Source organism: Corapipo altera, unplaced genomic scaffold (genome assembly GCF_003945725.1).
Source record: "Corapipo altera isolate COAL_440 unplaced genomic scaffold, ASM394572v1 48b, whole genome shotgun sequence".
NCBI classification, from domain to species: domain Eukaryota; kingdom Metazoa; phylum Chordata; class Aves; order Passeriformes; family Pipridae; genus Corapipo; species Corapipo altera.
This window is the reverse complement of record NW_020884884.1, coordinates 11,792,164-11,808,332: the sequence shown is the minus strand read 5'-3', so window position 1 is coordinate 11,808,332 and position 16,169 is coordinate 11,792,164. Positions and strand designations below refer to the sequence as shown.

At 39.4% G+C, this 16,169-nt stretch overlaps 1 protein-coding gene across 4 annotated transcripts in view; it reads right to left on the bottom strand.

Annotated features, from left to right (window-relative positions):
- The window catches only part of LRFN2 (leucine rich repeat and fibronectin type III domain containing 2), a 156,593-nt gene that overhangs the window by 34,890 nt on the left and 105,534 nt on the right, over positions 1-16,169 (bottom strand). For all 4 annotated transcript variants that reach the window (XM_027641693.1, XM_027641692.1, XM_027641694.1 and 1 more), the window contains one exon: positions 3,018-4,410. In XM_027641693.1, the coding sequence (XP_027497494.1) occupies positions 3,018-4,390 (1,373 nt within the window). In that variant the 5' untranslated portion in view covers positions 4,391-4,410. The remainder of the gene's footprint in view (positions 1-3,017; positions 4,411-16,169) is intronic.

The following is a 16,169-nucleotide window of genomic DNA, read 5'->3' as shown; positions in this document are numbered from 1 at the left end:
CAATTTCAGCTCCGTGTGAGCAGGATGCCCAACAAAGAACACTTGCCACTATCTCCCAAACCTTGAATTCTCATGGAGCCATTGTCCCCTTTGCATCATCTGCAGGCCTGATGGAAGACCACAGTTGGGACAGAAAGGGGAATTGCACTGGTGTCTTGGGTAATGATCAGGAGAGATGGGGCTCACATCAATGGGTAGGGGAGAACTTCTGGTTTCATTCTTTCAGTATGTGTACATTGTTCATGAAAAATTCTTAGCAGAGAATGCGGCAAATTTCTTTCTCTTGTGCATATGTTTCTTACTAGCAGGATTCCTTCAAGCTGAGCATAGACAATGTGTCTCAGTCCTGATATACTGACTACCTTAGCATATATTAAGTGCTCATCATTTTAGCAGCTAAGCAGCGTCATGTCCCATTTAACACATACACAGAATTTTATAGAGCAGAGCACTGTAGAAATCCTTTTCCCTTAGGTTTTTCTACACGCTCATTGCAGTGATATGCATCGGACCACTTAAAGCAAAACAGATTTAGTTAATTAACTCTAAGGGACTGAGTCGTTCCCTGACTGGAAGTCGTAAGAACTGGTTTTGATATTATGAGTACCATTGATTAACTCTCAGATGCTGGACAATCACTTCATCTTTCTATGCTTCATTTTTCCCTGTGCAAAATGTAGAGAAATAAAATTTGTTTTCTTTGGTGAAGTGCCTTTGAGAGCTGTGAATGAAAAGAGTTATGCATCATCAATGAATCATCAAAAAGGCCTGGTGGGAGATTTATAGAAATAGCACTTTCCTCACTGCTTCTGAAAAACTGAGCCACAAACAAGTAAAGCAACAAAGGGCCAAATCCTCACTGAGAGGAAACATTGGAGACAGAATAAAAATTTAGAGTTGTCTGACACCTTGACAGCCACTTGTTCCTCTACACCAGGCTGACAAGATAGCATCTTTCTGTCATTTCTGTCCATGACACCAAGTTCTCATCCACTCAACTACTAGACAGCATGTCTTCCCTTCTGCATTGTTTGTTTTTTTACCTGGCCATCCTCCTCCTCAGAAAATGGACACGTGCAACCACTTCCAACACCTGACACTCTTTCTGGTTGCAGAGATATTCCTGTACGCTGGGCCAAATTCACTATACAACAAACATATGACTATACACATCCTTCAGAGTACTTTTCAGCCTTACAGATGTTAAACACTGGTGAGTTTTTGCCAAAAGCATTGCCTTGGGAAAAAAATGGAACTGCCATGTTTTCTTTCATTCTAATTATAATTCTCTATCATCTAGTGTTATCTTATCCTTTCATTCTACTTAACGCCATATAGTTGCAAGTCCCAAAGCTAACACACAGGTTCCACTATTCCGCTGTTCCACTTTGCTCTGTAGCCAGAGCAAAGCAAATAATGTCCACTTGTTAACTGATTTGATTATTTCAGCATATTTTTATAACTGAGGAATGGAAGTGGACAGAACTGAATTTCCTCAGATTATTTTAGTATTTTTAATAAATATTCTTTAAAAAATTGTTCTTTGACTTGATGGTCAATATTCTTAATTTTGACAATGAATGAGTGAGTATGGAGTAGCTAAATAAATTATCTTATTCTTTCTGTTCTACAAGTGATTCAGATAAAATGCACAGACATTCAGCTATGAAGAAACTTTAAAATTAGATTTTATTGTAAGAGAAGGCTGAGGAAAAAATGACATATGAACATTTACTACCTCTTATTTCGAGGCAGTAAAATTATATTTCCTCATGGTAAAGAAAATTATACTATGGTAAAGAAGAAAATAACAAGGCCTGTTGTGGGATCTGGAGGCTGGGTACCGTGACTTGATGTGTGCCTCAGCTCTCCCCGATAGGCAGCAGGAGAAGGACAGAGTAGCCAGCGGGTAATAACAGCAAGACTACAAAGAAAGTCAATGGCTTTGACTGTGTTTTGGCCACAGTTTATACTCAAATTAGAGTCAAACCCTAAAACCCATTATTCCTCTACTAAATCCTATTTTTCTTCAGTGCTTCAGGATGTTTGGTGTGTTTGGTTCTACTTTTCCATGAGATTCTGACTTCTGCTGGTAGCTCACATACAGCCAAAGAGAGACTTCAATTCAATGTATCTGATAGTCCTTCCTTTGCAATTAAAAGAAAGGAAAGGGTGGTTTCTAGGGATTCATCACTAGCATGAAGATACTATGTCAATCATTCTTATAATATAGAAGGAAAAACAGTAATGCTGTTTTCCTGTACTGTTCCTACACATTTTTAATCTCTAAAATTTATTGTTGCTTCACCGCAAGAGCAATTCTTGCTTTACATCATTAAAAGTCAGAGGGTTTGTAGAACTGGAGGAACATAAGGAATGTTTAGGGCTTGCATCTGAAATTATATCTATCTCTTCTTGCATTTAATATTGTATAAAACATTAATACAAAGTTGTCAGCCATTACAGTTGTGTAAAGCAGTTCTTAGTGAATTAAAAAATGAGGTCTTTTTATACAGGTGAAAAATCTCTTGTTAACAACCCCAGATCTTAAATCACAGAGTAATTAGAGTCTGTGTTATGGGTAGACAGCATAAACTTCCTCCCACATCGCTTCCTCTCTCAGTAGTGTGTTTCAATCCCACCTACAGGAGGTGGAAAGGGAAATTTCTGACTCCTAGTCTTCAAGTATTCCTTTCTTTGTTATGCCTAGTAAGGAGTCTACTAACTGCAGTACTATTTTTTCCTTAATTGGAAATTTCACTGAAAATTTCAGTGAAAACAGCTGTTGTTAGACAATGAATACTACAGAAATTTGTAATGTATTACTTTGGCAGAAAAGTGATGAACAGACAACAGGTAAACTGACAGATAGAATTTAAATTTGTCAGACACTACTAATGCTACTGGTGACAGTGCTATCTCACTTCAAAGTCAAATCAGTGACCTAGCAGTAAAAGAATCTATATGCTGATTTCTACCCCCTTGTCATCATCAGAGGACCAAACAACTGCATTTACCTGTAGATCAGGACTTCATCATCTGAACAGTTATACTGCAGCTGATACATTTTTACCCGAGGGGCCGACTTGCTCACTGTCCACTTGACCAAAGCTGAGGTAGTGGTCACATCTGACACCAGGACAGCCCTTTCTGGTGGTCCTTTTGTTTCCCCACGATTTGACTTGGTGGAGCTGGTGATGTCAGAGAGCCTGGATTTCGGGGGAGCTGTTCGGCCTGTGCCATTGCTGAGATGGGGAAGCTGAACAATTGAGAGTTCAATTGTTGCAGTGGACTCTCCAGCAGCATTGGCTGCTATGCATGTGAAAGTTCCATAATCCTTGGAAGTGGTGATGAGTATATCTAAGGTACCATTGTCATAGACAGCTGTCCTCGAAGAGTTTCCGATCAGACGGTCATCAGGGGCTACCCAGTGAATGATGGGAGTGGGATCCCCAATGGCTTTGCATTTCAGCGTAGCAGTTTGCCCTTCTAAAACCAGCAGCTTGTGAGTATGTTGTGTGATAAGAGGAGGCTCACAAACAAATTCTTCTTCCCGTACATACCAGAAGTACCTTCCCTTTAGACCTGGAGGAGAAGCACAAGTTTCCATATCATCATCTCTGTCAAGTCGCCTTAACCACAGTAGCTCACAGTTGCAATGCAGTGGATTGCCCCCAAAGCTGAGAGACAAAGGTGGAGAAAACGGGGTAACAGCTAATGGAATTACTTGAGATCTGGCAAATATAGGGTCAGGGGGGAGCTTCTGCAGTCTGTTGGATGTTAGATCCAATCGAGCCAGTTTCTGAAGATCTGCAAATGTCCCCTCTGTTATATAATCTATCAGGTTGTGATCTAAACTGAGCTGGTGCAAGTTTATCATCTTTCTTATAGATTCCCACGGAATGCTTCGGAGGTTATTGTAGGAAAGGTCTAAGTCTTCCAATGTCAGCAAAAAATCCTCAAAGGCTTCATCAGAAATGCTGGTTAGCTGGTTGTTGTTTAAAATCAAATGCTGAAGGTTAATTAAACCTCTCAAAATATCCTCTCCAATTTCAGGCAGTCTGTTGCTGTCCAGATGTAAAGACCGAAGGCTCTCCAAGTCGGTGAAAGAGTAGGGCTGTATGTAACTGATGGTGTTTCTGGACAAAGTAAGGTCTACAAGTCCAGACATATTGGCAAAATCTTGTCGGCTGATATTAATAATAAAGTTGCCCCCAAGACGGAGTTCAACAGTCCTTCGATCTATGTCCAGCGGCACAAAAAGGAGACCCTTGGAGGGACACAAAGTTCCCAGTGACTCAGACAGGTTCTGACAGACACAATATTTGGGACAAGCATTGACTGTGACAGCCATTCCAAACACCAGGATGCTGCAGAACAATTTTTCCATTGTAAATCACGCAACAGTACCTGAAAGAAATTAATAGAGTTACAAGGAATATCAGCAGTTATGATATAAATAAGTTTCCTCTTATGTTTTACCTAACATCTACCTCCAGCAAGACTTTGCAGTGCCTCCTCTCAGGAGTCACACCTAAAGGCATCAGGACTCCAGGATGTGAAGGATAAATGTTATAGAAACATGTTTCTCCAGATAAAGTATTTTTTCCTAAAGAAAAAAAGAGGTGAGTTTGGTTCCAAATCTGAACAGGATATGAATTGCTAGTCCTTATACCTGGTAATAGGGTCTCATGACTGCCTATTTTCTAGTTACAGCATTATAATTTTTATTGAGTGGCCGGTAGTGAACAAATCCCATCATCAGATTGCATGACTTACTAAAAATCCTGAAAGATTTCATTTGGAGTACTGTCTGCTTCTTTGAGGGTAGGAGCTAGAAATGTTACGTATAATAATTACTTACTGCTGCAAAATAATGAGGAATTAGTCTTAGGATTGAAGCAGCTGATTTTATGGATAAAAATAACTGCATTTTTTCCCTGACAGTAATGTGGTTAATAATGACAATGTAATTATCTGACCAGTTCTGGGGCAAGTCATTTGCCCACCCATAATAAAATTAATGATAGACAGTACAGGAAGAAGAAATTACTTACACGATTGTCACCTGGATTCACCTGTGCTCAGCCAACCTATGGAAAGGATGACTGCATCCAGCTCCAAAGAGAATGGATCCAGGGGAAATCTGTGCTACATTAGTCTCCTGGCAAGATTTTTGACAATTTCGTGCTCTCAGACTGCAATTCTCTTGTCGTAGTGACAGCGAAGCTCTTGCTTGCCTCCATGGCCCTTCCTTGCATCCTGCCCATTCATCTTTGCACCACTATTTCCCTTTTTTTTCAGGTCTCACATGCTTTTCCAGCTTGAACTGTAAGGTATCTGTCTTTGAAGAATAAACTAAATCTATTAACAGGCTGGCTCACAGGGCCAGTTGTGACTGGGAAGAGTCACAGCCCTGCTTCGGGTTTGGGAATATCTACTTACACAGGTTTGCTGCCATTCTTCCACATGTGCAGGACATGGGTAAACTTGCTTTCTTTCTGGCTCTCCCTTTCACAGACCGTGCTATCAAGCAGGGCTGAGGAATCGGTAGATCATTCGTTTCTAACTCTCATTCTCCTTCTGAGTAAAGCAGCAGGGAGACAAAGAGCTATATTTTTGTAAAGGATCCCTCAGGCTTTTTTGCTAAGATGGTGTGCTCTAGTCTCCAAGACCCTCACCTGTGGCAGTAGCTACAGGCGTAATTCAGCTTGTAGTATTCAACATAGCCATTTTGTCTCTCTTTAACCTACATCCACCACATAAACTTGCATTACTATCCTTGGTCTTTGGTATATGACATATCCCTTCTCAATCATGCAGTGCTCATAGGTTTAGGAGTTTTTTTGCACTTGTGTTTCAAAAGATGTCATGGTACAATGAGAGATAAGACACCCCTGTGTTAATTGATTGCCCCTGTAACGCCTAGTCAGGGTATGCCAGAAAGTCACCAGTGCCTAAGCTGGTTCTTAACTGCTATACATATGATGGGATAACTCCAATGATTAGTACTATGAGGCCACTCAAACTCATCTGTCACAAAAAACACATTTCACAAAAAAGTTGCATCACAATTATTTACACTCCATCACACATCTAAAATGACAGTTATGCAGTCTTTTTATAATAATTAAAAGAAATTATAAAAGTTATTAAACTCTCAGTAATACACACCAAATACAAAACAAAATCTATCATGAGTAATTTTTTAAAAACTCTTTAAACAGGTCTTGTTCTACTTTCTTGTGAAAGGAATAAAACTGGGGCCCAGTGTTTGGGACTCTGACTAAAGGTTCCCAATCTCTCCACTGGGTAAGATGGTTTGGTATCTCCTCTCTAGAATACATGAGATGAGTCAGAAAAAGCAGCTGTAGAAATGAAAGATACTATGAGTACTGAACAATGTACAGTATGATCTTTACGGTAAGGTTTTCTGCATGATGTGATGATAGTAACTATATAGTGTTATTACTATTTCATAGGGGAGGAAACAACTAAAGCATATGTTTGCTGAACTTTGCAAACAAGATGAAAGCCCATTGCTTGTTGGGCATCCTTCTAGAAAGGATGGCTTGAGAAGAGTAATCTTACCTTCAATAGTAAATAAAAGGCTGCTGAACAAAATGTTTGGAGATTAGCAAATGCGTTATTGATGCAAATCTGTGGAATACTTAGCAATGAACTATAAATAAGCCTTATGTTATTATCAATTGGTAGTTTGCTAACAGGCAATTGGCTTTTTCAATCTTAATTATAATTGTGTTCTGCAGCTTTAATTTAGTGTATTACCCTACCAGCTGAAATGATAAACAAAAAGAAGTTTAAAAGGGGGAGAAATAGATACAGTTAATTAGTAATAAGCCCTTTCATAGCTTCTCCCTCATCTACATTCCCACCCTCTGAATATCTATTCAAAAATGTGAATGCACACTTACGACAGCAGTGTCTCCTTTAAGTGTCTCAGTTCTCTAACCACGTTTTTTCTGGATGCTGTTAAATATCACAGTGCTTTGGGGAGACAGTCAACTCTGAGCATCAGAGTGAAATACATTTATGAAAAGAAAAAAAATGAGGGGCAGAACAGAAGTTAATTACATAAAATAGGGACTGAAGCACTGAGAGGAGGATGTGAAGCAGGAGGCCTAAAAGGCAAAGTAAACCCTGATGGGGAAACCATTTGCGAATGGCTTGAAAGCACATCATCTGCCCGTGTGTGCTTGCACGTGTGAATGAAAAAGACACAGAGTGCAGCATGTGCTTTTACCAGCAAGAGGCAAAATCAGTAAAAGCCTTACAGGGATGGAAATATCATGGCCACTGTCATTCCAGTAATTGAATACATTTGAAAGTATTAATGTAAATATTGTTTGTTTGCAGAGGAAATGTCTATCCTTTGCCATCTTTTGCTAGCATCATTATTTCAAGCATCTGAGCCTTGAGTGTTTCTGAAATGTAAACCTGAAGTGAACAGTTTACAACACAACAAAAAGGTATGAAACCAAAGGACTACTTGTAGGACATTGGAGACAAAAAATTGCACAGAGCTCCTTAAGGAGACCTCATCAGGGGTTTCCATAGGACAAATGGTTTTCCTTTTTCTCTCTGGAAAGACAAAGCACTTGGGCCAAAGATGAGGTACGAATTCAAAGAATAATAGAATCGTAAAATGTTTTGGGTTGGAAGGGACCTTAAAGATCAATCAGTTTCAACCTCCCTCCCATGGGCAGGATCATCTTTCACTAGACCAGGCAGCTGAGAGCCCCATCCAACCTGGCCTTGAACACTTCCAGGGGTGATTGCAGAGAATACTACATTTCTTGAGTCTGCACAATTATAATAATATCTTTTAAAATCTAAACCCTCCCACGAAATCAAGGTAATTGCTAGCTGTCAAGAAGGTGGATTTGTAATATTATTATTTTTTTTTCAGTTCTGGTAATTTTCATGTAAGGCATATTATAAAGTGTCAAGTTAAGGGTCTGCTTTTGCTGACCAGTTTTCTCACCTTGTTCCCAAAATGTCTTGTGACCTGCAACATCAAGAATTTTATAGGCTGCTAATGGCAGTCTTGTGATAAGCTCACCATTCTGATTTACATTTTAAAGGTATCTATCAGCCCGATAAAGTATACTTCTCACAGCAAGTCAGTGAATCTGGAAGAGTTCCTGTCTTAGCCCAAGATGAAAAATAGCCCCTTTAGTCCTCTTAGAACAAGGATTGGTATGAATTAATATGTGCAAGAGCCATAAACCTTGGTGTTTTGTATTCAAATTTTCCTCATAAAGATACAAATTCTGGGATTTGGCATCTCATTTCAGCAATGTCTCCAAGGCATTTTTTAATTCTATATTCATTGAACTTTGCATATAAATTCCAATAACCTTTGCCTACCACAGCACCAAGTACAAAGTAATTGCCAGAAAAATATGCTACACCCTACAGGCTGGGAAAAAAAGAGACTAAAAAAAAAAAGGAGAGGTGGATGGGTAGTGGCTCTGATTCTACTGTCTTCAAGTACCCTGGGACACAGTTTCCAGGGACTGTATGGGTGAGCTAATATACCTTTCTTCATTTTTTTTAGGTGCTGTGGAGGAACTGAATTTTCTTTTCTGGGAGCTTCTCTTTTCCTCATTCTTAACGTACTCTTATCTCTGTCTTAAGTGAACTTATGTTGATAGGAAACCTAACCCCCAGATGTAGAGCTTGACTGCCCTAGAAGTAGTCCTAGTTTGGTAGTATTTAGGAAGAGTTAGACTGTAGAGGCAGATGTGTGTACGTGAAGATTTTCATTTTCACAGTGGTTTTGATCCAGAAGAAAAATAATATATTTGTAGCTTCTCTGGCAAAGATGTGGACCTCTGGCTGCTGGACAATATGTCTGTCTAGTGGCTTTAGTTTCCTAGAGCACTAATATCCTAGAACGTGCTTACATCCTAGGTCCTAGGAAATGCAGCAAGATATGTTTAGTCCGGAAGAAACCAGGTGTAGGCCTGTTAGATCCCACCTGACTTTTACTAGCTCTTTGCTGAAATTAAGACACCATCATAAGCCATTCAGTGTGAAGAAATGTCTAAAATTAGCCAAGCTTCTGAGATTCATTTTGTGAGAAAATAAAACTTAGTGAACACATTCTGTGTACTTCCAAGCATCTGCTTGTCTGGCACTTACCCACAATACATTTGGGACATTTTCATCACTTCAGATAAAGTCTGAAGTGCAGAAGCCTCAGAAATATTTACTAGTCACACTTTTCAAGAATATAGAATATAATAAGTTTCATGAAAGCAGATAAAAGAGACTTCATTAGCTTTATTAGCCTTCTGCAAAGGAAATTATGCATCCTCTTGTTGGACATCAAAGTATCCACATGGAAGACAGATATTATTAATATCCTGGCTACTGAAAAGACTTTAACCCAAGTTCAGCCTTTTTAGACAAGAGGTAGTCCACTCTGCTATTAAGATGCTCTGAGCTCTGCAGTGTCTAATAAGCAGTAAACTCATTCTACAGTCATAACACAATTCAGGACTAGGCCAGACAGGGACACACATCCTTTGGAAGTCAGACTTTCTTCTAGTTTCCACTCAAAGGGTATAGGTGCCACTATATCTTTATAACTAATCGCTAGCCCTTGTCTGATCTGGCATCATGCCACTTGAAGCTTGAACAGTAAAGCCTCCATGCACACACAGAGAACAGAGCAAAAGAAATATAGGCCTAAAATTACACTTAGTAATTAGCCTAAATTTCTTGTGCTGCAGAAGATGGAAATTTTTATTTTAGAATGATATTTATCTTCAATGCCAAGGTCAGTTTCACTTGTATCTATCTTGAAGCTTATGGTTCAATTTTTAATTGCTGTGCTGGTAGTAACTAAATTAATATGGCCCTGTAGAATGAATCCAATAGGCATGCTTGATTTACTCATTCATTAAATACTGTGGTACTTTAGCTAAATACCTACACGAAACGCATCATTTCCAAATGAAAAGGTTACATCTCAGGAACATTAGAAACAAGTATTTTGAATGCTTCATTTAATACCTTTCCTAAAGCGGTCTCATGAAATCTGAACAATCTCACAAACAGGTTTTGTCAACACGAACTGATACTTATCACTGTGTTAAAACTACTGGTAAAATAGAAAAAAATATCAAGCTCTAGCCATAACTTGTGAATGATACCTTATAACCTTGTAATCATAGCCAGACTTCTGTTGACTGGTGTGATTTTACCTGTGAAAATAGCTGTACTCACATTATTCTAAATACATTGACTAGAAAGCACAGTCTTTAAGTGCCTGATTTGTTGGGAAAAAATCTGGATATTGATAATTCACAAAATTTACATGTGCAGCCAGTTACTTTTAAGCATACAAAAACAAACTGAAGAGAAAGAGGTCATTTAGAAAACCCAGGTTTTGGGTAGATGTTTTAGTTGTTTGGCAAGCAGACACATTTAGCTAACACTACTTGATATATGCATATGTACTGTATTTATTTCAGCTCCATGTAATGGTTCTTTTCTTCAGGGGCAAGAAGACACTGTCCCTGAATGGCCTGACCCAGCTGTTGAGGCACTGGTGGGGGGTAAGAAGCCCAAATCATCTGAGCAGTTACCTGGTAGCTCTCAACCAGAGAAAGAAATAACCTGTCCTCCCAGGCGTGGAGGGTGTGTTGCATCAGCAACAGATCTATCTGGTCTGTTTCCTAGAACTTTTCATTGTAGTCACATCTGAGGATGGTGAATCCTCATGAGAAGGACGCGGGAAATGCAGAACACTATTTTCAACAGCACTAAATATAAATGTCTTGGGCTGGTTTGTTTGTCTCCCCCAAATCATCTGAAGGTCCATTCATTTTTGTTTGTTCATTTAATGGTCATCAACATTTATCTTTGTTTCCTGTTTTAATGTTGTGTGCCAATCTCCATCAGATTTTATCCGCAAAATCATGAGTCAGCTAAACTGAGCCCTTTACTATTTTTAGCCATCCAGTTCATTTATTTATCTGGTTCTTTACAGCAATACTATATTTTGCTTTATCAGTACAGTAGAGAAGTTATCAGTTATTCTGTCTCTTACTCATTTTGGGAATTCATAGAGAAGCTGCAAAGGTACTAAGCAGCAGCTCTCTCAGAGATATTGCCTATGGCGTGAAACATAAATGTCCATCAACAGATCCTATTGCTTTCTGGAAATACAACTGAAGGCCTATTCTCATGATCTGAATCCAAACCTCTCTTGGCTCTGAGCCGTAACAGAAAATCCTCAGGTACCTCTTTATTCCTAGCTTACTTTAATTCTCATAAAACTCTTCATATATTCCTATTTCCTTCTACATCAAAGGAAAAAAAGGTAATTAAAATAGGGATTCTCTATCAGGATTTGTTACTTTTTTTTTTTTTTTAATTGACCACTTAGCCCGAGAGACAGACTCTGTCCATATTCCTTAGGAATTATTATTTATTTCAAATGCTGACTGCAGTTTTCCCTTCATATACAACCCACATGCAAAGAGGCACTAGTAGGAAAACCAAGGCATACATACCAAAAGATCTTTTTCTGATTTTTCTCATAAACTTAATTGGGCACATAAAGTGACATGCAAAGATTTCAAGATCCTTTGAAACACACACAAGGCAAATTTGAAGTCCACAAAAAGAAAAAATCCACACTTTTTCTGAATGCACCAAATTACGACTTCTAAGGATGTTAGCAAGGGCATTTTGTAGTAGAGGTCCCCTCTTAGAGGGAATACAATCCCAGTATGGTTTGTCATTGTGGTTAGCTCATGACTCAGTAAGAAATCAGCAGAGTTCTGAGAAGGAAATATAAAAACCCTGCTGTACCATTGCAAGACACAACACATGGCCGCCACAGTCTCTAGGCTCTTTCATCAACCTGGTAAACCTTTTACTGTAGTTTCTCACTTAGTTTGGATGAGACTATATGTGTCTAAAAATTTCTTTTTCTAGTAACTCTCACTTTCTAATTCACACACAGGAGGACAATTCACTGTTTCTCTGGATGTCTTAATATACCCATTACTTCTACCATTTGAACAGAAGCTTCTCAAAGTTGTAGACTTTGTTGCATCTGATTATATAGTTACCTATTTCCCATCCTGTCACTGGATGGGAAAAAGAAAGAAGGTATGGACTTTTGGTGGCAATATCTGTTCTTTCATACCAGGCTCTCAAAGCACCTTAAAAGAGGCAACTTCTACCTCACTTTTATATGTGAGTAAGAAGAGCCATAATCTGCCTCAAACATTTTGCCCAAGATTATTCACCAAGTCCCTCATTGAAAACACAACTCTCACAACTCTCTTACTTTCTCTTTGCACAGTGATGTTCCTGTGCATAAGGCATGTCATTGTACAATTTTTTAATACAAATCTGATATCATGGCCAGTGTTTGCATAATTACATTGAAAGGAGAGGCTTGTGGTGCTTGCGTCTCTGGGGAAGAAATCTGGCCTTAATGTGAACATTAGCTTCTGGATTACCTTAGCACTGTCTTATTATGTATGCAGTCTTGGATGAGTTTCACTTAACTTCTCTTTCTCCTCTGTAAGATAAGTATTGACTTCTGCCAATCAGTTGTTTGCAACATATCTGGAGACTGTGCGTGTATGTAAAAACAGTTTATGGGTAAGTCTGTTGTCATGGCACAGAAAGGAAGATCACAGATAAGAGACAGCTTGTACAGCCTTTTCCCTAACTCAGTAATTTGTTTTTTATCTTCCCAAGACTGATAGTCAACAGAAGTCAGAGGCAGTGGATGTCTGTTCATGGCTGAAGCGACTCTATCCCCTGTGCCCCATTCGCTGCTCTGAGTATCTACAGCATAGAAACCCCTGAAAGATATTTCTCCCGCTTTCCTGACATCTCACATTCTTCTTTTTCAAAAGCTTAACAGTAGCTCAGAGTCTCATCTTTCAGCAGTAGCAAGTTCATATATAGTGGAGTACATTTCTAAATTTCCTGACTGTGAAGGAACCTTGATTAGTACAAATGAGTACACAAGGAAATGGCACCAGGAAAGCAAAAGGAAAGTAAACAAAAAGCACCCCTAGTTTATTACTTTATAAAGAACAACAGTACAAGTGTATCATGACATTTCAGTCATGCTAATGAGGCTGAAGGGTTTTGCCCTTTCCAAAGGGCAACACAGCTGGTCCAGGGAACAAATCTTATGAGGAGCAACTGAGGAAGATAGGGTTGTTTAGCCTGGAGAAAAGGAGCCTCAGGGAACCTTATTGCTCTCTACAACTACATGAAAGGAGGTTGAGGTGGGAGTTGGTCTCGTCTCTCAAGTATCAAGCAGTAGAACAAGAAGAAATGGGCTCAAGTGGCACCAGATGAGGTTTAGATTGGATATAAGAAAAATTTCTTCACGAAGAGGTTTGTTAAGCACTGGAACACACTGCCCAGGGAATTGGTTAAATCACCATCCCTGGAGGTATTTAAAAGACACGTAGATGTGTCACTTAGGAAGAGACTCAGAAGCGCTGGGTTAATGGTTGGACTCAGCCATCTTAAAGGTCTTTTCCAACTAAACCATTCTATGATTCCATGAATGTGCTATTCAATAGAATCATAGAATGCTTTGGGTTAGAGGGGACCTTAAAGATCATCTGGTTGTAAGCTTCCTGCCATGAGCAGGGACACCTTCTACTAGACCAGGTTGCTCAAACCTCCATCCAACCTGGCCTTGAACACTGTCAGAGTTGGGACATCTACAACTTCTCTGGGCAACCTGTTTCAGTGCATAATAGTAAAGAACTTCTTCCTCACATCCAATCTAAACCTATTGTTTTTCAGTTTGAAGCCATTCCCCCTTGTCCTATCACAACAGTTCCTGACAAAGAATTCCTTTCTAGCTTCCCCATTGGCCCTCTTCAGATACTAGAAGGCTGCTATGAGGTCTCCACGCAACCTTCTTTTCTCCAGGCTGAACAAACCCAACTCTCTCAGCCTGTCTTTATAGAGGAGGTGCTCTAGTCCCCGTATCAACTTTGTGACCCTCCCCCGGACTTGCTCCAACAGTTCCACATCCTTCTTACATTGGGGTCACCAGATTGGTACGCAGTATCCCTGGTGGGGTCTCACAAGAGCAGAGTAGAGGAGGAAAACCACCTTCCTCAACCTGCTCGCCACACTGCTTTTGATGTAGCCCAGGATATGGTTGGCTTTATGAGCTGCAAGTTCAGTGTGAGCTTCTCATCAACCTCGGTCTTCTCTGCAGAGATCTTGCTCCAGGAAAGATGGAAAGTCTTCCAGGTTAGAGTAGAGGAAGGTGAGTGGAAGGCAAGATGAGGAAAGCTGATCTTCTGCTACACTTACTGTGTATATTTATGAGGAAACAAAAGTCATCAATCCTGAGGGCTCTCCATATAGCATCTTTACTGGCACTAAGTCAGCAAAAAAAGAACAAGTCTCTTAAAATGAAAATGAAAGGAAAACACGCGATAAAACAAAATATATAAGACCTGAATATTTCAAATATATATTCTGCTTCACTTTGCAGTTTCTGCTCACCAACTATGCAGAGAATGACAGTCTTATCAGATAAGAGCAGCCAGCTGCTATATGCTGCATTTAAATTTATATTGCAAACAACAGGCTCCATTACCCAAGGATTTTCTTGTTGCATTCCTAATACTGTCTTTCTGCATGCTTTATTGTTCCTCATTTCCTTACATACTATTTGCCTTCCAGTGTGTACCAACATATCCTGATATTTGTTTCACACATTTTTGGCTTTTTTACTTAATCTGTCTTTGACTAGTTTTCCTTTGCTTTGCCTCTAAACACTTCCTGGTTTTCAAATACCATCTCTAAAGCTGCTGTCTCGTACACTCTTTGCTGTTTCTTTTGAGCTTTCTGCTGCACTCCACCCCCCCTCCTTCATTCTCTAATCATTTGATCACTGCAGTTCTTTGATGTGTGAGGCTTCCAGTTCAGGCCCAATTTAATTATGTTTTTCAGAAGACTGACCTCTCTGGTCCCAATTTGTTCAAGACATTTCCTCCATTGATCCAGGGCCAGATCCCTTTACTGCCTGTTCTGATATTAGAAGCACCCATGTATTAGCACTTAAGGTCAGTTTGCATATATCAGCAGTTAATTGCACTGATTTATTTGTAATAGATACAACACATTCTTCTCTGCCCTTAAGTCTAGATGCATTAACACAAAACCAAGGCGAAATAATTAGAGGTATTCCCATACTACAGCATATGCACTTGTTTCACTATTGATAAGCATTCTCGAAGAATAGATTGCATTTTTCAGTAAATTGCAACACAACCTAGAGGTCTATATATTTATATTTATTTTCTTGACCTGTTATAAAAACAACAACCAACACTATTGGACTTTCCCTGCTTAAATTCTCTGGCTATCTTCCACCATTCAGGAATAATTAGAAAGATGGTTCAAACTTTGAGGTGCAAAGTCAAATCTATACTGTAAAGAAAGAACAAGAGTCCTGTAGAACAACTACGAAACAAAACACACTGTCTTAATGGAATCCAGAGTGGGTGAAAGCTAGCTCTGTTTATAAAATACCAGTCTGATATACATTAAAAACTCCCCTATATTAGTAAACAAACATCTGTGTTCATCAACAGAGGAGTACAAGCTTTCTATCTGCAGCAAAACATGTTATGGAAAACTGAAACACAATTTTATTTTTTTCCCCAGGATGGGAAAACTGCAATATTCAGCCAAGAAAAGTGGGAAAAATGTCCATGGTCATTGTTACTGTTGGTTGCTTTCATAGGATCTGCAGTTAGTGAAGACCCTAGAGAAGGATGCAGAGCTCAGATACAATAACACAGTAAAGGCACTGTGCCACTGAGCTGCATGTATTCAGCAAGCATGAGGTGTGGCAAAGGTCTCTCTGAATTAGACTGAGCTAATTAAATACAGCTCTATGCCTGACAGGATCTGCAGAATGCCTCAATCCACTTTGTCCAGTTCTACCCAAGGATGATGTCACATCTAAGTAGACCAGCATGAACATGTTATCCTTGCCTGCTGCCAAAAGCTACCAGCCTGAATAAGATCAGCACAAATGTTACACTTGACCTGATTGAGAAGTGTCAAGGAAACTGAGCCTCTGGATAAAACCAGAGCTGTTTCAGGACCACAGCGTTCAT